At 51.7% G+C, this 20,726-nt stretch overlaps 7 protein-coding genes across 7 annotated transcripts; 4 read left to right on the plus strand and 3 right to left on the minus strand.

The window, feature by feature from the left end:
* Positions 1–872: 872 nt before the first annotated feature.
* On the minus strand, positions 873–6,710 carry AYO21_02111 (hypothetical protein; the record flags this gene model as incomplete). The annotated part of the gene is made up of 3 exons (XM_022652091.1): positions 873–6,537; positions 6,615–6,632; positions 6,688–6,710. 3 exons carry the CDS (start codon positions 6,708–6,710, stop codon positions 873–875), a joined length of 5,706 nt encoding a protein of 1,901 aa, XP_022515477.1.
* Positions 6,711–7,883: 1,173 nt separating this feature from the next.
* Positions 7,884–8,365, minus strand: AYO21_02112 (hypothetical protein; the record flags this gene model as incomplete). The annotated part of the gene is made up of 3 exons (XM_022652092.1): positions 7,884–8,045; positions 8,106–8,245; positions 8,338–8,365. The coding sequence occupies 3 exons, from the start codon at positions 8,363–8,365 to the stop codon at positions 7,884–7,886; spliced, it is 330 nt and encodes a 109-aa protein (XP_022515478.1).
* Positions 8,366–8,656: 291 nt separating this feature from the next.
* Positions 8,657–11,347, plus strand: AYO21_02113 (hypothetical protein; the record flags this gene model as incomplete). The annotated part of the gene is made up of 1 exon (XM_022652093.1): positions 8,657–11,347. The coding sequence occupies one exon, from the start codon at positions 8,657–8,659 to the stop codon at positions 11,345–11,347; it is 2,691 nt and encodes an 896-aa protein (XP_022515479.1).
* A 491-nt stretch (positions 11,348–11,838) lies between these two features.
* On the plus strand, positions 11,839–13,833 carry AYO21_02114 (hypothetical protein; the record flags this gene model as incomplete). The annotated part of the gene is made up of 1 exon (XM_022652094.1): positions 11,839–13,833. One exon carries the CDS (start codon positions 11,839–11,841, stop codon positions 13,831–13,833), a length of 1,995 nt encoding a protein of 664 aa, XP_022515480.1.
* A 1,505-nt stretch (positions 13,834–15,338) lies between these two features.
* Positions 15,339–16,337, plus strand: AYO21_02115 (hypothetical protein; the record flags this gene model as incomplete). The annotated part of the gene is made up of 3 exons (XM_022652095.1): positions 15,339–15,356; positions 15,424–15,538; positions 15,601–16,337. The coding sequence occupies 3 exons, from the start codon at positions 15,339–15,341 to the stop codon at positions 16,335–16,337; spliced, it is 870 nt and encodes a 289-aa protein (XP_022515481.1).
* Positions 16,338–17,192: 855 nt separating this feature from the next.
* Positions 17,193–18,020, plus strand: AYO21_02116 (hypothetical protein; the record flags this gene model as incomplete). The annotated part of the gene is made up of 2 exons (XM_022652096.1): positions 17,193–17,289; positions 17,365–18,020. The coding sequence occupies 2 exons, from the start codon at positions 17,193–17,195 to the stop codon at positions 18,018–18,020; spliced, it is 753 nt and encodes a 250-aa protein (XP_022515482.1).
* Positions 18,021–18,866: 846 nt separating this feature from the next.
* Positions 18,867–20,051, minus strand: AYO21_02117 (hypothetical protein; the record flags this gene model as incomplete). Its single annotated transcript, XM_022652097.1, has 4 exons — positions 18,867–19,088; positions 19,173–19,397; positions 19,485–19,799; positions 19,875–20,051. The coding sequence occupies 4 exons, from the start codon at positions 20,049–20,051 to the stop codon at positions 18,867–18,869; spliced, it is 939 nt and encodes a 312-aa protein (XP_022515483.1).
* Positions 20,052–20,726: the final 675 nt, after the last annotated feature.

A 20,726-nucleotide genomic window follows, 5' to 3' on the forward strand; every position in this document is an offset into this window, starting at 1 on the left:
ATTGGACGCCGTGGGGTAAAAGTGGAGCCACCGCTGACAGTGGATAGCGTCCCTATCATCAGCGACTGCCACATGCCTAACTTGGACCATGTCCCAATATCATTCACCGTGACCGCTGTCGCTCTGATCAATTTCACTGCTTCCCTCAGGAGCCTGCTATCTCAGCTGTGGACTCGTGCTGACCTGTGTCTGACCGACATTTCCAGACGGGCACAGCTCGACAGTACGAGTATGAATCCAACAATCTCTTTCTACCAACTGCTCGAGGTCCCTTTGCAAGTACTCACGCACGTTGTCAGCCGCCTAACACCAGTTTAAACCACACCGACACCCGCCTGACCGCCTGATCGGGTCAGGCTCCCCGACTCGATAACCGCAAATCATCTTGGGATAATTGGAGTAGTTCCCCATCCAAACCCTGCCTCCTATTCTGGTATCAAGATCGTACCATCATGGTCGGTGAACCCGGCATACAATGCCCGTGATCAGGATCAGGCTGCAGAAATTACCCAGGCTGCAAAGTCTTCTTGTATTTGGAGTTCCGATATTGAACGCGGACGAGGCCCCTGATTGTCTAAAACTGGCCACACGCATCGCCCAGTTTTCCCAGATGCAAGATACGGAGGTAGGTTTAATCAATGTTCGGACAGACATACAGGGTGGGTTTCAGCCACGCCACGAGAGTGAAAATTTTCAAGTTCCTGCCTGGTGCAGGGTAAGACTCTGCCGCTCCGAGTTGGGTGGTATGGTGGCTATTGATATCGACCACTGATCCAATGCCGCCAGATATACTTTTGGGCACAGGGCAACCCTGTAAAATAAACCATACCACCCCAAAAATCAACATGCTACCAGATTCAACCAGGCGCACTCTATTTTTGCAAGTTCTGCACGAAGGAATCGAGGTTGAATTCCTCTTCGTACTGTCTCTCGTCCCAGAGTTCGCCAACGTCGTCGAGCCACCCTTTTTCCCCTTTCTTCCTAACTTCACCTGTCTCAAGATCGACCATGTCTTCATCTTTGGTGCCTCCCGAATCACCTGCGTTATCCGCTGTTTCGCCAAGATTGAAGAGGTCCAGAATCTGATCAGTTTCCATGCTCCCTAAGCCTGCATTCTGTTGATTGACAACAGTGGATGCAACGTCAATCTTGAACCGTTGAAGGCTCAGGATCTTTTCCTCCAAGGTCCCGCGCGTAATCAGGCGATAGACGTTGACAACCTTCTTCTGGCCAATTCGGTGTGCGCGATCCATGGCCTGGATGTCTTTCTGTGGGTTCCAGTCATGTTCGACAAAGATGACGGTGTCGGCACCAGTGAGGTTCAGTCCAAGACCACCCACACTAGTGGTCAGCAAAAGACAGTCATAACTGGGGTCGTTGTTGAACTGGTTGACAATATTTTGACGCTTGGTGGCTTCCACGCTCCCATCGAGTCGCAGGAACTGCACACTAGGAAGCAGCTTGCCCAGAACTTCCGTTTGTACCATATCGAGCATCTCTTTCATTTGGCAGAAGATCAGTGCCCGATGTTGCGATACATAATTCGAAGCTGACATGTCATTGGCATCATTGTTTACGCCGATGCCGCAATCAATCAGCAAGTCGCGCAAGGCACTCAATTTGGGTGCATGGGCAATATCGCGCAGACTGGATTTGGATGCTGCAAGTTGTTTTTGGATCGCCTCGTATTGCTTGTTTCCCTCCTTGACGACAAGGGCAGGTGAGTTGCACAGTTTGCGCATGTACTGTAAGGCTTGGAAGATGTGCTGCTTGGCCTCCTTATCCGCTGATCCGATGCTGTTCTCCACTGTCTTGCGCTCCTTCTTGAAGAAGTCTTCGAATAGACGCTTCTGCAGATCACTAAGATCACAATAGTAGTTCTGCAGAATCTTGGGCGGCAGATCGTTGAGAACTTCCTCTTTCAAACGCCGCAACAAAAATGGCAAAACCTGCTTGTGAAGAGCTTCAATTGCCAATGCACCAGCCTCTTGTTCTTTGGAAGAAGACTTTGCATTCCTGCTAGCCGCAATCGGTTTCGCAAATCGATCCTGGAAGACCTTCTCTGTACCAAGGAAACCAGGCATAAGAAAGTCGAACAGTGACCAGAGCTCCAAGACGTTGTTCTGGATTGGCGTCCCCGAAAGAATCAGTCTGTGGTTGCTGACCAGCCTTTTCACGGCCTGGGTAATCTTGGCCTTTGGGTTTTTAATCAGATGACCTTCATCCAATACACAGTAATTCCAAGTGATGGGTGTGAGAATATCGTTGTCGTTTCGGCACACATCGTAGGAAGTTATGACCACGTCTGCCGTTTCAAGTAAAGGACGCCGGCTGATCCGGTCCGCTGGAGGTCCCACGTACGCAACACAGCTCAAAAATGGCGCGTATTGCTTTATCTCCTGCTGCCAATGGCCCGACAGCGTTGGTGGACAGACAATAAGGGATGGCAAACGCCTCATATCGGGTGCTTTGGTCTTGGCGTACTCCTCGGCCCGGATGTGATGATCGCTTGCCACGATACACAGAGTCTGAAGAGTCTTGCCGAGACCCATGTCGTCACACAGGACGCCGTGAAGGTTGTATTTGTTGAGAAAAGCCAGCCAGTTCACCCCGTCTTGCTGATACGGTCGCAATTCCGCTTTGATTGCCACAGGGATCTGGAAAGGCTCAACCTTTTTCGGATCAAGCATTTGCGCCATGAATTTGCGCTCTCGTTCACGTCCTTGGAGCAATGACTCCGGCATTCCTGGCGGGTCAGGGATGCCCGCTTCCAGAGGCACCAGCTTCACCAATGTTGCAAAGGATGTAGTCGCAAGGAGACGGATATCGTTGTTGGCATCACTCATGCGGCCGAGAACAGGGACAATCAAGAAAATTACATATGGCAGGATCCTGTCGCCCATAGCCTGGATGAGGTGATAGACGCATTCGGTTATCCCTTGTCTGTCTCTCAGATCCAGGGGGTTGCTGATGTTAGGCAAAACATTCTGCACAAGCCTCGTCATGCCCTCAACGGGGATGACACTGCATATCGTTGCGAAACATTTGGCGGCGCTATATCTTATGACAGAGAGCCTGCTTCTCATCGCCTTCCCAATGAGAGGGCTTAACGACAAAACCCACTTATGCAAACCGGCGTCCAGAGTAGGTGACATCGTTCGCAACGCTGACATGGAGTCAACTAATGACTGGCCTTGTTCTTCGTCGACTTGTAGAGTAGCCGGATCAGATGGCTCGATGAGCTCGTGGATCGGACCCTCAATGAGAGTTCTCAGTACAGGGAGTTTTTCCAGGAGCTGAGCGCCGTATGATTGCGCCAACTCATCAAGAGCACGTTTGGCACCCCGCCGCATGACACGAGCCTCCCGGGCCTCTTGCTCAAATCGGGCAGCATCGGGATGGTCCTTCCTGTCTTCTTCTTTTCGTAGCGACAGAACAATGTCCTCAAAAGTGGCGTTGGGGCCGAATTCCGGGGTCTCTGATGTATCCACGCAGGTAAATTTGACCAAGTTGGAAACCAGCTTGTCCACAGGGCCACGTTTGGGACTGGTGGTGTAGTAATCGATAAGCCCAGCAACGGCCGATGCAGATCGAGCTTGTAAGTCGTCATATTCTTCTGATTTGATGCTGTCCATAATGCATTTTATCAATTGACCTGGTTTCTTTGGGATTTCCTTGAGTCGAACTAGGATCGACGCAACCGCTGCCTTTATCGCAATGTCTCGGCCTTCTTTGATCTTTTTGGCTTCGTCGACGGCCGTCTTCGCGTTTGTACGGGCATCGTTGAGATATTGTGTCCCTGAAACACGCTGTGCTGGCGTAAGGCCCTTGAGAAGTCGATCAAAGTCTGTTGTCACGATTCTTTCGGCATCCGCAAGTGAGAAGGCTTTGGGACCAGCACCGATATCTCCTTGACAGACAACGGCTATTGCTGGTAATCTGTCTCGAGAGACATGCGCCTGATTCTGGAACGCGCTAATCAAGGATTGGCATTGGCCTCGAGCAGCCTGCAGCGAAGAAACTATGTCTGCATACCAGTTGTTGCCGTCGTCATCAAGGATATGTTGCAGTTGTGACACAATACCTGGCATATCCAGTGGTGGCTGGGATTGGTGCTTTGCAAGCTCTTCCAGAATCATTGCTGCAAATAACCGTGAACTTGAATAAGGTGAAGTGATGAACGACATCAGGTGGCTCCAGTTCTTTTCAATTAGAGATGGGCTTTGCTTGCTCAGAAGGAGACCTAGTGCCATTGAGCAGACAATTCTAGTCCTCAGCATGACATCTAGTCCGACAAGGTCCACTTCGCCATGCAACATGTGTCCATCGGTATTGTGAGAAAGGCGCTGATTTGTCTCGGGTTTCTCAACCTTTCGTCGTTTCTTGGGTTGCTGGTCAGATTCAGGAGTATTCCCATGCTTCACCGAAATAGGTGCCATTGCCTGACCCGACGGCTTGATAAGAAAAATTGTTTCCATTGGAATAGGGCTCCTTGCCTGACCGATAGGCTGAACAGCGACCCCGACCATTGGTGAGATGTGTGGCTCCAAGTCTGCTGCGAAGGCAGAAAACCCTCGGCATTCCATAAAGGAAATGAGGGCCTTCCACACCTCAAAGGACATCCAGAGCACTCCTTCGTTTCGCTCGAGTAGCATATTTTGGAATATCAAGCGGACCACGCGGCCACCTACCCACTCCATGTTGCTTGTGTTTGAGAGGTTCAGGAATGTGATCAAAGCCTTCAATACCGCCAATCGAACGCTGGTGATTGTGTGTCGCAAGAAAGGATACAGGCGAGGAACAAGCTTCTCAAATGACTGTTCCGGGTCTTCAGCGGCGTTGGTGCGCATTGCGTCCAGGATTTCAGGATGCGAGCAGAGAGTTGCAAGAAGGTCCATAACAGCGCCAGTACTGGCACTCAGGTCGTCTTGCATATCCAGGAGACAGTCCCACACCACGCTGATAAGTTGACCTAAAGCGCCTGGGCGCATAGTTGTCAATTCGCCAGCGATAGGTACTAAGGTTGCTGCGCTGACCGACTTGACATCATCATCAGGATGGGCAAGCCCGTGCATAACGGCTGCGACGACTCCGTCGAGGAGGTGACTGTGACGGAGCAGCAGGTCCTTGCGGACGGCGACAAAATAGCGCAAACCAATCATGCCTCCATGACATACTTCCCAAATTGGTTGTTTCAGGCCAACGTTCTGTTGATTGACCATTTCCTGCAAGCAATTGTAAACAGAAATGGCCAGGTCGTCCGGTAATTGTGTGAGCAAAGCACCAAGAGTCTGACCGATCGTTTCACGGATCGGGGCAACAACTGTATCCGAGACGTAGTCGCCGAAGCGGTCCAGCATCAAAACACACAGCAAGCGGCATGCAAGGTCATCAAGCCAGCGGCGATTCGCAAGGTCATTCTCGGCTCTGGATTTACCATATCGACGACCGGCACCACGTCCGTGCACCCGGAGAACTTCTCGCAAACCCATTGCTGCGCCGTGTCGGATCTCCCAATTGGGGTCAAAAAGATCCACGGAGAGGAAATCGCACATCACATCAAATGGCCAGTCGTGGGCGTGCTCTTCATCGGGTTGGATGAGCGGCTTTTCTGGGACAGCTTCACCCTTGAACTCGGACACGAGTGCGCTGGTGTCATCGGACCCTTCTCTCTTGATAGAGAAGTAATCCGGTTTGGCATCTCCATTGGAGTCTTCATGGCCGTTGAGCTTAACGGGATGTGGAGTCGCTGAAACCGGTGTCTGGCCAGGCTCTGCCGGACGTCGACCTGAAAGGTCAACGACGCGCATCTTGCTTGCGCCAGCTTTTGCCGCCGATTTATTCTTCCTTTTCAACTGGTTCAGCTGTCGTTTACTTAAGCCAGACTCATCATGCAGGGACTGGCCATTGTTGTCGGACGGGGATACAGCACTGTACGGTGCAGCAGAACCGAAGCTGTCCAGGCGTTGCAGTCCGGATTTTGTATCTACTCGAGTTACGCCAGGGGTTGTAACAGATTTCTGCTGGGAGCTGGCTGCAAAGTCGTACTCGTTGACCAAGTCATCCTCCATATATTCGCCGCCGAGTCCAAGTCGACTGGTGAGGCTCTGCTTCTGATGCGCCAGACGTTGGGCAGGTGTCATACCAGCCATCGAGTATTCATACTCTTTGCCGGCACTACCTAGAAGCTTTTTCCCATGAGTGAGAATCAATTTGATGTCAAGGGTGCTGAGCTGGAGAAGATCGTCGGCCTCGGGAGTTTTCTCTTCAATCTTGGAGGCTGCCTCCTCAACTTTGAGAGGCTCTTCTGACTTTAGGTCCGCATCGTCAGCATTGGGATCAAACTTTTCGGCATTGGAAACGATACCGCCTATAGCTTTGGCGGCAGCAGTGCGAGTGTCCCATGATTTAGATTGTAGGTAAGGAAGAACTCTGCCTAGAAGGGGAAAAAGGCTGTCGGAGTTCTGTTTCTGGACATCGGCGAGTTGTTGTGCGGCAGTATTCCGAATGAGCTGGGTGCTCCCCTTGTCCAGCAAGCTGTAATGCGAGTTAGTACTAGGGATGATAGCAATAGTGATGCTCGCCAGCAGGAGGCGGAGGCTGTAAATACTCACGTGACGAGACGATCCAGTCTGTACGAAACAAGTTAGTCCACGCTTGGCAGATGCTGATGGTGAGGGTTCCAACCTTGAAGTTCCGGTAGTGGCCATTATTATTATTATTGTTCGCCAGTGTTGTAGTGTGGTTTCGTCTTTTCAACCACTCGCCTGCCAGGTCGCAACCCGCAAGCCATCAAATGAACGATGTGACCGCCGAGAATGGAGTCAAGTGACTTGATAAAGCCGACCAAATCCACCAAGAAGAAATTAATTCTCAAGAAAAAGATGAGGATGAGTAGAAAGACGTGTCGAAGGATCGGACTGGTCACGGTGTTATGAGTTGTCGGAGTGGAAAAATGATGATGCTGGTGGTGATGGTGATGCAGTGGTGCCGGGGGAGGGCACTGGCAGATCAGAGAATTGGAATCGGGGGCGCAGCGTGGGCTTAAGAGGGTCTGGAATGGCATTTAAATCCTCGCTTGCTGCGCCTGCAGCCTGCATCAGCCCCTGGCCTCTGATTGCTCTTTCCGCATGCCCTGGGTGCCCGCCTTGTGCAAGATTCGGCCACTTAGGCGGCACTAACACCCCATTTGCGCACCCAAGCTTTTCGCAAGCGCGTCTTGGCAATTTTATCACCCGTCAAAGGCCGTCCACTGCCAGCCTGTCCTCCCTCCAGCCAGGCACGCCAGATATAACCTCGCACTCCAGTCACTGCTCTGAGAGGGCCTGGGATGTGCTGGGCGGAAATACAGCACTTCTAGGTGGCAACGTTCAGAGAGTCCCGGGAGAGGATGAGAGCTCTCATATGGCACCCATCGACTGCCCTTCGTAGTTTAATATGGTGTTGTACCGGGCATGTCTCAACGACAGAAGCGGTATCTGCATGGTTTATGTTTTGGAGGCGTTTGAAATACCCCACTGTGGCAGTTCAGGAGCAATTCAACCATCGCTTTTGGGACAAATAATCTAAACGACGATGGAGCAGGCAAAGGGTATCGGATGCGCAAAGGACACAGCAGCACTGGTCACCAAAGCCAAGCTCCAACAACCTGAACATCTCCCCGTTTATTGTCTTCAAACTTTGTGCGAAAGGTTTGAGCACCGATGCGACGACATTCCGTGTATAACAAATGGTGCATGAATTTTCTTTGGACCTAATGAATTCGACGCGCCGCCCGTCTGTTCAATGGAGGTCGCTTAATGGCTTGATGATATGTACAGCTGTGCAAACGGCATCCCGCGAGGTTCGACGATCACTCCAGTCTTTGCCAAACCCATCTGTTTCTAAGCAAAGGTAGTCTGTGTCGTGCCCAGCAGCGACTTGGTCTCCTCTTCCTTGCCAATCAGACCCAGACTTCGTATTTGGCCCAACTTGGGCGCATTCTCGCGAGGGTGTGCTGCTTCTGCTTTTCGGAGGGCTTTCTGTATCGCCACCGTTCTCGCATACTAGATCATATGATCAGTTTCCAAGCTTCCCTTTGTTCATATGGCCAGGACAGTCACTACCTCTTTCTTGTGATGTAGGCATTCGTAGTAGTCTTCTAATCGTGGGGCACAGACGCCTTTGGCTCTGGCTTCAGGGTCGTGTTGATTGATAACATAGCAAGACATATACTCTTGCCAGAAGGGAAAGCATCGAGAGACACCTGTAGGCGAGCAAATCAGTCAGGACAAAGCTCCAGTTGATCGTGAGATCTCAAGCTTGCGGAGGTTGTGCACCGCGAGCGGGAGGACTCACCTCCATTTAAACCGTAGCCAGACGCCATCGTCAATAATGCAACTTATGAGGGACAGCAAACCCGCGAATCGTAAAGTCGAGTGGTGACAATGTTGTCGGCGCTGCGCTGTGTGGGTGTCGGGCAGCAGGTGAAGAGGGACAAGTCAAGGTTGGAGCAAAGCCAAGGTTCGGACTGGTCCGAATCTCCGACTCTGACGCAGTTGTTTGGTGGACACTTTGCTGGTGCTTGCGAACTTTCCACGCTGTCTACACATAAACAACCCCTTCACGTTCTCTCAACGAGGGCGCCTATCTGCAACATGCTCTCCGATCTTGCGGTATGAAGTCTCCGAATCGGCTAACGGACGCTCACGTCGTCCTTTCCGCCGTTCAAGCTACTTCTGACGGCGATCTGGACTCACTGCGCAACATCGTCCGCTGGCGGCCCGACATCTTTTCAACTACGTTCGTATATCGACTGCTACTATCTTTCTATCCCGCAGAAATTTCTGAACAATCCACTCTGGTCAAATTTTTACATGGTCTACGGGATCGATCCGATGATGCCAGAGAGTCCGAACCTCCGAGTATTGAGCCCTCCATAGCCAATCTCACCAACGACGATGCATTACGTCGATGCCACGCTTTAAGCTTGCGGCAGATTTCTGGAAATGAAACTCTACGCACAAAAAGCGAACTGGCTAATGTGGTTATTGAATGGGCAAAAAGATTGGAACAGCTTCATGGATCTGCTCAGCCAGCTGGGGAATTTGTCCAACATTTCATCGACCAGGATTCTGATCTGCGACTGTGGTATGAAACCTATCTTGTCCCGGTAATTCGGCTGCAATATGAGTTCTACCCGGACAGTGAAGAGGTGATCGGCCTACAGGATATGGAGAAACTGTCGGATACCGAAGGTGTGCGGACACTTCTTCAGTATGCGGTGAAAACGCACAATCCTTCTGAGGTGGCAAGAGACCTCGACTGTGTGGTATCACCATGGGTTCGAGGGGCAAGTGAAGCAAAGAGGAGAAGAGTGGACTATTCTACTGAAGACACCCCGGTTGAGGAGGGACCGTGGGAATCTGTGTATGACTGGCTGATCTCCACAAGCATGACCGATTTTAGTGTTGCAGCAAAAGCCTACGCTGACTGGAAAGGCCCTATGGAAGACCATAAAACGACGAATGACCGTGTGGCACGGTTTGCTCAGACTGGCATGGCTATTATTTATGGATGCTCAGAGGCATCATCGGAGGCCAAGAATGTCTGCAGACAGGTGCTTGTCAAGGTTGCGAAGCTTCTCAATCTAGGGATTACCGACCTCTTGCAGCCAGAACCAGATATATCGCTACCTGAGGGTTTTACCAAAGACCTCGAAGAGACAGATTTGCTGATCAACGCCCTGCTAAAGAAATCAAACAAGTTCACACGAGTGGATGAATCTTCCGTTCAGTTACTGACTGGGATTTTGGCCACGGCAGAGATATTATCAGGTTTTGGTCTACCACGCACTACAAGGGACCTGGCACATGTCGCCATCTTCGGCTCAGACCGTCGTCACAAGGATGAACTTCGTCAATTGCTCCAACACGTTTCACTGCAGACTCGGCAAGAAATTGATTGGCGTTCTGTACGACAGCAGCTCCTTTGGCTCCAATCTTGGAGCAAAACTCGGCCAGTGGAGCCAGGACAGCAGCGAACAGCCTTTATCTCCCGCTTGCCCGTCAGCTATGTAGAAACTCAAATCCTCGACGCATTGCTGAAGGCTGCTCAATATGGTATCGTCAAAGAGGTGTACCTGGACAACCCTTTGCCGTCTCTTTCCGCATCCGAAGTCGAAGCTCGTGTTGTCGCCGCGATCCTCGAGGCCTATGATAATGCCAGCAACGGGAACAGAGATCGTGGCGGTATGAAGCGGGCAAGCGAGATTTTTAAAGCCTTCCGACCGAACTTCCCCCAATCCCCTGGTCTTTCGGACATCGATCACTTGATCAGAGCCACTCACAGTCTATCGTTCTACCAGCTCACCCTGCAGCATGGTGTTCCTTTCAAGCCCGTCTCCATCCGAGTGCAGAAAGATCCGCTAAACCTAGTAGAAAAGGTCTTGGAACAGGACGTGAGAGCATACACCAAGCTGGACGACCTACTAGAGATAGGTCGTAATCTCATCCGTGCTCATTTGCCAAACCGGGGGAATGTGATAACAGAGGAATCGGATCCTCTTCAATCACGTCTCTTGGACGCTGAACACAGAATAACGTACCAGGCAATCATGGCAGCTTTGGGTGCTAATGACTTCGACACGGCATATGCGTATATCACAACACGGCTCAACACACCCGTGGAGCAGGCTGCGTCTTCTGGGTTTGTCGATGATGTCTCCTGGCGCGCAGCCTATGCGGCTGGCAAATATCGGCCCAGCACGTCGCCGAAGAATTTGAATTCACGGATCGACAGTTTGACACAGAGGATGGAGCTGCTCTCGCGAGCCTTGATGTTGGCACCTTCTGGTGAAGCTTTGCCGGGAATACTGGCCACTTGGCGCCGCTACGAAGAGGAGCTAGATGGACTGAAGACGCAAGCTGTGGAGGAAGAGCGAGCTTTTGAAGCCAGAGCCGATGCCACTGTGCCTGGAGCATTTGGTCTCGATCACCGGGATGCAGATGTAGCGGAAACGAAGCGCGTCATGGCGCGTCGGTCCGGGCCGAATGGGGCAGGGCCTTCTTATGAGGAAGAAGCACCGCTAGGTTTATTCGATGTTGCCAGAGGAGCTGCATTGGCGCTACGTAAAAGTGCTGCTTTCCCACTGGGTTCCGGAGGGTTGGGAGATCTCAAGATACATTCGGACACAGCGAAACAACGCGATGCACAAAGGGAGCAAGCCGGCTCTCCGGTGTCGGACGATGGTGGAAGGGTACGAAAGAGAGATATGGTTGCGAATATGGTAACAAGTGGCCTAGTGAGTGGAATGGGCTGGGTTCTTGGTGCTCAACCCCGGGACAGGCCGGGTGGATCAGGGGAGTAAAGGCCAATATTGAGTGAGTGGAATGACTTGGTGGTGGAATGTTCTTGATGTGTTCTTGATGCTCTCAGGCTCGACGATATCAGCGATTCGGTTCTGCCAACTTCATGTCAGGGTGTGAGAAGCGATCTCCTAGTGGGTCGCAGCCTCGTTACCTCCCACATGGACGACTTTGTTAGTGACAAACAGTGAATAGAAGCAGGTCAATGGCTTCATGAGGAAAGAGTTCCGATCGTCAACTCTAGGAGTGCAGGTGCTTCAAGATGTGTCCTCTGTTGTGCCTCGCTGTTCCTTCCGCCTTGGGTCGCTATCGCACAATTGTCGTGGTCGTCATTGTCATCGCCGTCGTCGCAAATTCACGCTATCTGTCTGCTCATTCACGTCAACCATCACCCTCTCCAACCATTTCTATGCTCCCTCCACGCATCCGACCAATGTCTTTCGATCACTTCCTCTAGTTGTCAGTCGTCTATTGTTGACCTCTGTCATAAACCATGGGTGTCATTCCTCGAAAAGTCCTGCGCCCTCGTGGTGACGATTCGGGTCGGACATTCTCCATCATCTTTGCCATCATCGCCTTTCTTGTTGTCCTTGGGTGTGTGATCTGGGGCATTATCCTCCCGAAATATCGAAAGAAACGGGGCACTCGTCTAGGTCGATATTCAGTGACGCGCCGTTATCCACCTTTCAACTCTCCTCCTCGATTTCCGAGCCATCCAGCCCTGCTGCGTGGGTTTCGCAAACAACCTCCCATTCCTGTCCAACGATATGACCCGAGAGTTGAAAGTCCTTTCCCCAACAGTCCAGCACCAGCTCACACAGCCCATCGTACTGTCCAAGCAGACTCAGTCAAGCCAGCCAGCCACACCTATGAGCTTTTGACTCCACCTCAATGCTGGCCTTCAACAAGAAATCACATGCAAACCATGCCGCAAAGCCACTTGCGAGCAGCAAGAGAAGGCGTAGGGGTTGACCCGCGGGACTTCACCACATTCGGAGGGAAGCATGATTACATCCTACCGGTTCCGGAACCTCTTGTCTTGAAACCAAGACCTGCAGGAAGACCACCACCCCTGACGAGGCAACTGGACCGATTTCCTTTGCCTTTCAGCTCCAGCCGAAAAGGAGCACTTGTCCATCCCGCCAAACTTTTTCAAGAGTTGGAATTGAGAAACTCAGAGTCTACTACAGACACCTTCGGAACACCTTCTCCAGCACCTCAGCATTCTGGTCATCCGACAGCAGTAGAAATGTCAGTGACGAGAGCATCCGCAAACTGCCGGACCATTCCTGGAAATATTCCGCGCGAGCTGCACAAACCTGAGGGATGCAGAGGACACGATGCGCAACAGATTGGCCCGGTGTCAGTAACAAATCTCCAATCTAAGAAGTGTGACGCGACAGGAACACCAAAGGCGAAGTGCCCGCGCAAGCAGGAGGGATTGGAAAGGATGGGGACATTGACAAGACCAAAGACTCCTGTGTCGGAAATAAGAGATTGGTTCGATCGAGCAGCGAGCAATGCCAACAAGGAGAAAGATCCATCCAAGCCTTACACACCATCCACCAATCCCTTCACAACGCCTGGGCGTACATCGACGCCTCTGACTTCACCAACGCAGTCTGCGAAGAAGTCACAGGCTCTGGCAACACCGTCGCGGCCAAAAGGTACTGCTCCTCGCATCAACGCGCCATCACACAGCCACCGGAGAACCCCCAGTTCTGTGATCCTCCACTCCCCCGAAAAACTCCATGTGTTGCAGCAGGCAGCACCGAGCAAACACAAGGTAGGCAAAGGGTCTCCTGCGAAAGTTTTCAAACGGCGCTCAAATTCGGTACGTGCCAAAATCGTGTCATGGTCCCTGCTACGACCCACCAAACGAATCTCGCGGCGTTACTCTGCTTCGTCGCTGTCGACAATCTTCAAACCGATCCTGAATACGACGAGCAAGCACAGCCGGGGCACGTCTAGCATATACAGCCGTGACGTGAGAGAATTGAGTTTCACAGGAGGGCTAGATCGTCAAGGAGGAGACGTCGAGAACAACGGTCAACTTGTATCCGGGTTGCCGGCAGGGAAGGGCAGTCACTTGCCACACAAACCATCGGCATCTATTGACCATCTGAAGTCCAAGATTGACAACTGGGACCTTCACACAGGCGACCTGGATGTATCCATGATGCCTCGATCAACAATCAAACGGTCGGTTTCGGATTCTGGGCTTCGTTGTTCGACTTCGCGAAATTGCGATGAACTTCACACAAGCGGGCAGGTCGCTGGCGAGATACCACACGAAGGTCCCTGCAAATCCATTCCGCTCATTCAGATTGGGCGATCCAGCGACGACGTCTTTGGGATCGAAGCAGATGGCTTCCAACCTCACCAAGTGAGCAGATTGATGAACAAAATTGGACAATTCGAGGCAGCCCCAATCGTTCTTTGTGGCCTAGGCCACGGCACCGCGCCAGGAGGTGGAGAGTGGATTTGAAGAGAAACCTAATAAGGTAGTGGGTCTGTGCAAGCGACGGGCAAACAAGGACAAGGATACAAAGATATGACCTGATGTTAATGGCTGAACGAGAAAAAGATGAAAAATGTGCTCAATATGTGTCGCGCCAGAGCTGAGCCAAATGAGTGACAGCATACCGTGTGAGAACGGATGGGCATATCACGAACTTCCCTTGAGGATAGTATGGGAGATACAGAAATCCATGTACCATCAATACCTGGATAGTAACTAGGTAGCCAATGAAGAAAAAGTTCTCAGCAGCATTGTTGGTCAAAGGCCTTGTAAGGCACAAGGCTGTGTTTCGTGGTGCTCCTCCTCGTTCCCTTGGGATTCGTCGTTACTCAAAGGGGCTGGGCGGTGGCGGTGGCTAAGGAGGCTGGGAGGCTGAAAAGAGCCAATAATGCCACCACACCACGTATTAACTTGGTAGGACGAGGCACCAAGCAAGCGATTGGGACCTGCATTGGCGAACGCCGCCGAGAGGCAATATCTACGACATCTGAAAATTTCATCAAGTGTTGAAGTCGTAGTGGTGGGAGAATACGCCCATGCGCAAGCGTGAGCAGCCCTGTACTTGTACCAGTATTCAAACCAGCCCTTACTCAGAGGTTACGTATCCCACGCAGTCATCTGCTCAGTTATATGTACGGAAGTTGAGTCAGACTGGTGATATTACCCCTTGTCGGCCCCTGTTTTGTCAGGATGGTGGCCACGGCGGACCGAAAGTGTGGATTTTGTTCAACTCTACCAACGCAACGGGCATCCACCGCGGTCCCACATCGTTGCAGACAAATGAAGAGCCTTTTTTCCCCCTGCGTTCGCACACAAAAAACGACGAAGGATTTCCTCAAGACTCCGAAGGCATGGCCAACGCTCTCCGTGTCAGGATATCGTGGGTGTTGAAGATACGACGGCCCCATGCCATGCCACGCCACAAGCCTCGATGGGAAAAGCCACAACCTGCGATCGATCCAGGACAACAACCACGCGCATTTCCTGCGGTGGGTATCAGGCCCAGTCTGAACAGCCTCTTATTGTTCCCGATTGTGCCCTACGGAGTTAACTATGGGGTGGCCTCAGGCGCCTGATAGCATCATAGCCTGACCTCCTCTTCGATGGCGGTGGAGAGCGCTTGAACCTTTCTGAAACATCCCTGGCTGGCTATGCAACTGCGACACCACCAGTGATGATCCTCCATCTGGACAGGTCATTACATGACGATGGACTACCTACCTCGTACCGTACAATGTCGGGCCCCATGTCTCTCCACTGTCTCTGCACATCATAATATCTAGTAAGAAAGATTTTCGATTCCTCTTCGTCTTTTCATACAACCCTGGCATTTTGACATTTTCCCCGCGTCTCTGTCCCTCTTTCCAACTGCAGATTGAGAACGGTATCCATTCGAAACTTGTGTGAATCGTCTCTTTTGTTTTTTTTTTCATATACTACTCGAGCTGGGAGGTTGTAGCATTGGGTGCATAATGGCTCTATCAAGGCTGGTATGTTTTGAGTTTTGATGCGCTCGGACCATGGAGGAGGAACTCGAGCGCTGACAAGTCATCGCAGGTCCTTTTCACATCGCTCCTCGCCGCCTATACTTCGGCTATCCCCCTGGTAAAACGCGCCACCGATGTGGTTCAAGGGAAACTTGGGAGTGACGGGTTCTGGAATGACTACGACGGTACGAAGGGTTGACTGGAAGAGCACGGAGAAAAGGCTAATGAGTGGGGTTTCTCAAAACAGGTGGTCAGAACAGTTATACACAGTACACGGGTAACGGCTCGATAGCGTCAGGATGGCCGTCGAGTTTGTCGTGGATCTCATTCAATGACATGTGGGTGGCCAACCAGAAGATCATAACTCGGAGTTGCAACAACCTCTACAAGCAACCCAACAACTCGGACCGAGAAATCCAAGACCTCTACAACGCAATCAAACAGGTATCACAACAGACGCGGGTAGACCACCGCTTTATTCTGGCAGCGGTGATGCAGGAAACGGGAGGTTGTGTGCGTGCTAAGACGACAGTGTCACCCGACGGCACCGTGAGGAACCCAGGACTTTTGCAGTCCTTCAGGGGGACCCACTCCTGCAACGACGACGGCAAAGTGCAGAATCCATGCCCGAAGGATCAGATTCTGGGCATGATTCAGGATGGAGGTGAGATGCGAATCCCCAAGTCTCCCATTTTCGTCGTTGGGCGAGCAAATGTTTTGGCTAACACTTCTTCATTTACAGTGGCTGGCACGGCTAGCGGCCACGGTTACGCAAGCGACATCAATGCCCAGGCTGACATTGCCGGTATCGACTACGCGGAGGCATACTATCGCGGAGCACGACTGTACAACTCTGGCATTATTGACGATTCGGGTGATCTGGGCAAGGGCCCAGCCACGCATTGCTACGCCAGCGACATCGCCAATCGGCTGACAGGCTGGACGGACGCCCCGTCCACATGTACATTGGATTCCAGCAGTTAAAACATATTTTTGTGTCAACCAACCAGAGAGGAACGTGTAAAGAGCGATATGTCATTAAGCAGAAGCAAAGTTGCTGTTGTGAACAGGGTACTTTTTTTTTGGCTACGGCAAATGGCGAAGGGGCGAAAAAGGGGATATCAGGTACGTTGTCTCCGAAAGCCGACGCAAAGTGCGTGTCTTCGACGACGATGAGAACATCTTTTATGCATGGCGTTTGATATGATGCTCAGGGCTGGCTGGCGCTCTGTCTTTTTTCTTGGGGGAAACGAACAACCGATTGTGTACGTACGCAATGAAAAAGGTTCGTCGTACACCGGCGGCGGCCGTGAAGGTCATTTGTCCAGCAAGAACAATGTGTTTTGGAAAAGAATCGGACTCGAATCCAGCGAGTGAGGCAGGCGAGGCCGCACATGAAATATAAGATTAATTTTTACTGGACACGGTTCTCCGTTGATGTTCATCACATGTTTTTCCACCACGGCGACCGCGAAGCAGGGACTCTTCCCAGTCAGTTCCCACTCAAGAACCAGAGAGGAGGGTAGGGTATGGTATATCATATCAGTGGCAGATCAATGTGAAACCACGATGAGATGAGATACAATTGTTTGGAAGATGAGGAGAGTCAAAATTCACTTTTGTCACTTTACATACACACCCACACCCACATACTGTGTCTCTCGGGGTCGGGTCTCTTTGTTCTCGAAACACTCTCTCTGGATTCTGGATTCTAATTTCCGGGAGACTTTTAGAAACCACTTTCATCCCTTGGCTTGACAGCCTTGATCCAGATCATCGATCTCACTTGATCTCGCATCTTCCCTCTCTTCCCCTCTTTGTTTTGCTGACACAGATTCAATGGCATCCGAGACGGGCTTCAAGGCTGAGACAGATGGCCCTCGAGAGACAATCTCTGTCGGACAAGGTACCAATGAGACAGGGCCCCAAAAGGATGGTGAGTATCGGAGTGGGAGTCAGTCAACGTGGCGAAGGGGAAAGGAGGGGATCTATCTAACTTGTGCCTTCGCAGTCCCTGTGTCAGGAAACCAGAATTCAAGTGTTGAGTCCGACATTGACATCGACGTCGACGCTGACGCCACTGCCACGGACAACACAACCAAAACCACTCCGGTCACCTCTACCACTCAACACCTACCACTACCAACCACTGCTACCGCCGCCGCAACCGACCAAGAGAAACGCGATCTCATCGGGCACTACGCGGACCTATTCTTCCACCACTTCCGCCAATACCGCGACCCCCTGGAGCGGATGGACGTTGTCAACCACGAGATCTGGGGCCGCGCCAAGCTGGACCGGCGGTACCTGAGCATCTGCGCCCTACACGCCGAGTACTTCCTCATGATGTCGCAGTACCTGCGGCACACGCCGGACGTGCTGGAGAGCGCGTGCCGTGAGCTGTCCAAGTTCCTCGACGTCCAGGAGTACTGGTGGCCGCTGTGCGTGAACCTACCATCATCATCGCAGGCCACGAGGCTCGCGCTGGTCGATGCCGTGTTTGAGCGCGTCAGGGATCCAAATTTCGATGTCACTGCGTTTCAGGCGGAGTATGCCGCATCTCACTCGGAGGACTTTGACGAGGGCGTTGTCGATATCCTCCACGCGTGGCTCGATGTCGCCGCAGCGGCGGCGGGAGGTGAGGCGAGGAATATCCACGGGATGTGAATGTGATGTGGCATGGCGGAGCCGAGGCGGAAGAACAAGAAATCTATCACGAGAGAGCAATTGCGTGCCTAGAAAGCGTACGGGGAAAGGTGGAGAGAGAGAGAGAGAGAGAGAGAGAGAAAGGAAGAGTGGGCTTTTTGCTTGTGATGACAGACAACAACATTCCCTATTCCTACTTATCGCACGCTGGGAGATGTCTTACCGAAGACTGCCCCCAACACTGTGGATAACTTCTATGTTACACCTCCTGTAGCTGCCATCTATCAGTTGGCTAGCAACCTATATTCTCCATATCTACCGGTGGCCTCTCTGGGAGCCCTAACAGACGCAATATCGGCATAAGGATGGATGAGGGAAGGATGAAACACGAACGATTGAGGTCGCCCTTCTCATAGTCATCAAAAGTCAGAAGTTGTGCTTGAGCGGTATGCAATCGCTAAACCTGTGCGTGGGATGGATGGACGGATGGATCTGCAACCAGAGAAACGATACCTGTGTGAAAATGAGTTTATGAAAACACGTATTCTTGCTTTCTCTCACCCTCTCCTCTTGTTCCTGCATCTCGGTGCGGTGTTTGTCTTGTTCTCTCTAACATACTATTATGATTCGCTGAGAAGGGGGGGGGAGGGGGGGGAGGGGTTTCTACCTGGCCCTGGCGCTCGAAAACCAGGGTGTAGATACTGTATCTACCGAAGATAGCTGTATATTATGTACCTGAGATGTAAATATATAGCGTTAGAGGCACCAAAAGCGGATCTATACACTATACCTACAAACAATCACACACACACACAGCTAGCCTGGTGTTATAAGGTACAGGGTGATATGGTCCCGGTGTGCGAACCCTCATCGCACGACAAGGCGAAACCCTGCTCGGTCCTGATGCGGCTCACCCGCAGGCATTCGGTCCGACGGCGGCTGCGGGCACCTGGCGTTGAACAGTCCCTCACATCGAGCACTGTTATACATGTTCGCTGTGGTGCCAATGAGATTCTCAAAGACGCCGTCCTCTGCATACTTGCCCAACCCGTTGCCTTCCCGGTTAGGGCAGATGTAGCCGGTGCCTTCCTTTGGGTTGTGGTGGTGAAACAGTTCCGGATTGACCGAGATGCAGTGCAGAACGACTTGCTTGCACTACTGCATCAGGCCTACGTCAAAATCCTCGTCCTGACCGCTGCTCAGCGCCTTGAGAATATTTCGTGCCCCGCGCCGGCTGATCCCATAGCAAAACGTGCACACCGTCATCACCAACTTCTGCACGGAACGGTGATCCTGAGCGACGTTGACCAGGAATTTCTTGGAAAATCCCGCGTAGTCTTCGGTGGCCATGAGCGAGTCGTCGTAGTACTCGAGTCTCTCCGTGTCCGGTTCCGTCACCTAGCCGCAATGGCCCTGCCACAAGACGTCCCAAGCACTTCCAAATGGGCTGGGGTCCGAAGCGGGCGTCTTTGTATAGTTTCGGACATTATCAGAAACCAACTTCATTTGCTCGTGGATAGCCGTGTTCCAGTCCAATTCGTCTTCAATAACGAACGTACTGTTGAGGCCAGACGCAACAATGTATTTCATCATGTCAAGATGGGCCAGCCATGCTCGAGCCGAGCCATGTCCTGGTTGCGCACGTCGGCAGGACCTAGAGCCTCGAAAGCTGAAAACGAGATCATTCGAGTTGTAGGGCTGTTCTGGGACAGTGATTTCTAGACCGGTGTGCGCTGCAGTGGCCAGCAACCCGCGAGTTGGCCAGCTCGGTTTCATAGAGACCGTTAGGATCTTCTCAAACTGGAAGACAAATCAAAGTCTGTAAGGTTGTGATGACGCCAACACCGGGCGGGAGCAAGATGAAGGTACACTCACCCCCAGGGTCGAGTTTGCTGCAATTTCTCGGGGGCTAGGGCTCGTAGACCTCGAGAAAGACAGAGAGGGTGTTGACAACAGGAAGGCAAGAACGAATACGAAGAGAACGGCGGCGGCGACCTTTTGGTAGATGCTATTGCCGCTCTGCATCGCGTTACATATGCCTATCCGGGCCATATCTGTCGTATGGACGTTGGCCTTGCTGGAAATACCAGTGGGATTGATCCCTGACCAAGAAGTAAATATCTGGGATCCCCAGAGCTCCGAGACAAAAAAACCCGAAAGCGGGAAGCAAAGAGGCAAGTCGGGACATTAGTCGTATTGAAGGAGAAGCTAACGACTCCAGAGTCAGGGGGGAAGTTGGCTGCGTCTAGACAGGTTAGCCCTTGCGTTGACAAGACGTATGATGAATTGAACTGAAGCAAGGAATGAGGTGTGTATGGCAATAGAATGTGGATCATAATTTTGGCATTGGCAGCAAGCCACCGATATAATTTCCATCCTGTGCAGACGGACAATGTCTGTAGTTGGGAAGTTCTGGTGGTTGAGACAAAGAATACATTAGGCGACTACGCCGCCATCATCGTCATCGCTGTCAGGGAACGAAGGAGTCTGAGTTGAAATTCTCCGTCCATGGTTCGTCTTTTTCTCCTTCTCTTGGCGTCCGCTTCTGGTTTGACGTAGGTCTAAAGTAATAAGGCATTTGCTTCGGTTCTTAGCTCAAATTCCAATGGCTGGATCTTGCTTTCACAACCCTGCTGTTCTCGGCCTATGTGTCCTGGGATGCTAGCATTCACCTTGCGTGTGAAGCCTTGTTAGCCTCAAACATCATCTGGACACAAGTCATGATAG

This window comes from Fonsecaea monophora (genome assembly GCF_001642475.1).
Source record: "Fonsecaea monophora strain CBS 269.37 chromosome Unknown Scaff9, whole genome shotgun sequence".
NCBI classification, from domain to species: Eukaryota; Fungi; Ascomycota; class Eurotiomycetes; order Chaetothyriales; family Herpotrichiellaceae; genus Fonsecaea; species Fonsecaea monophora.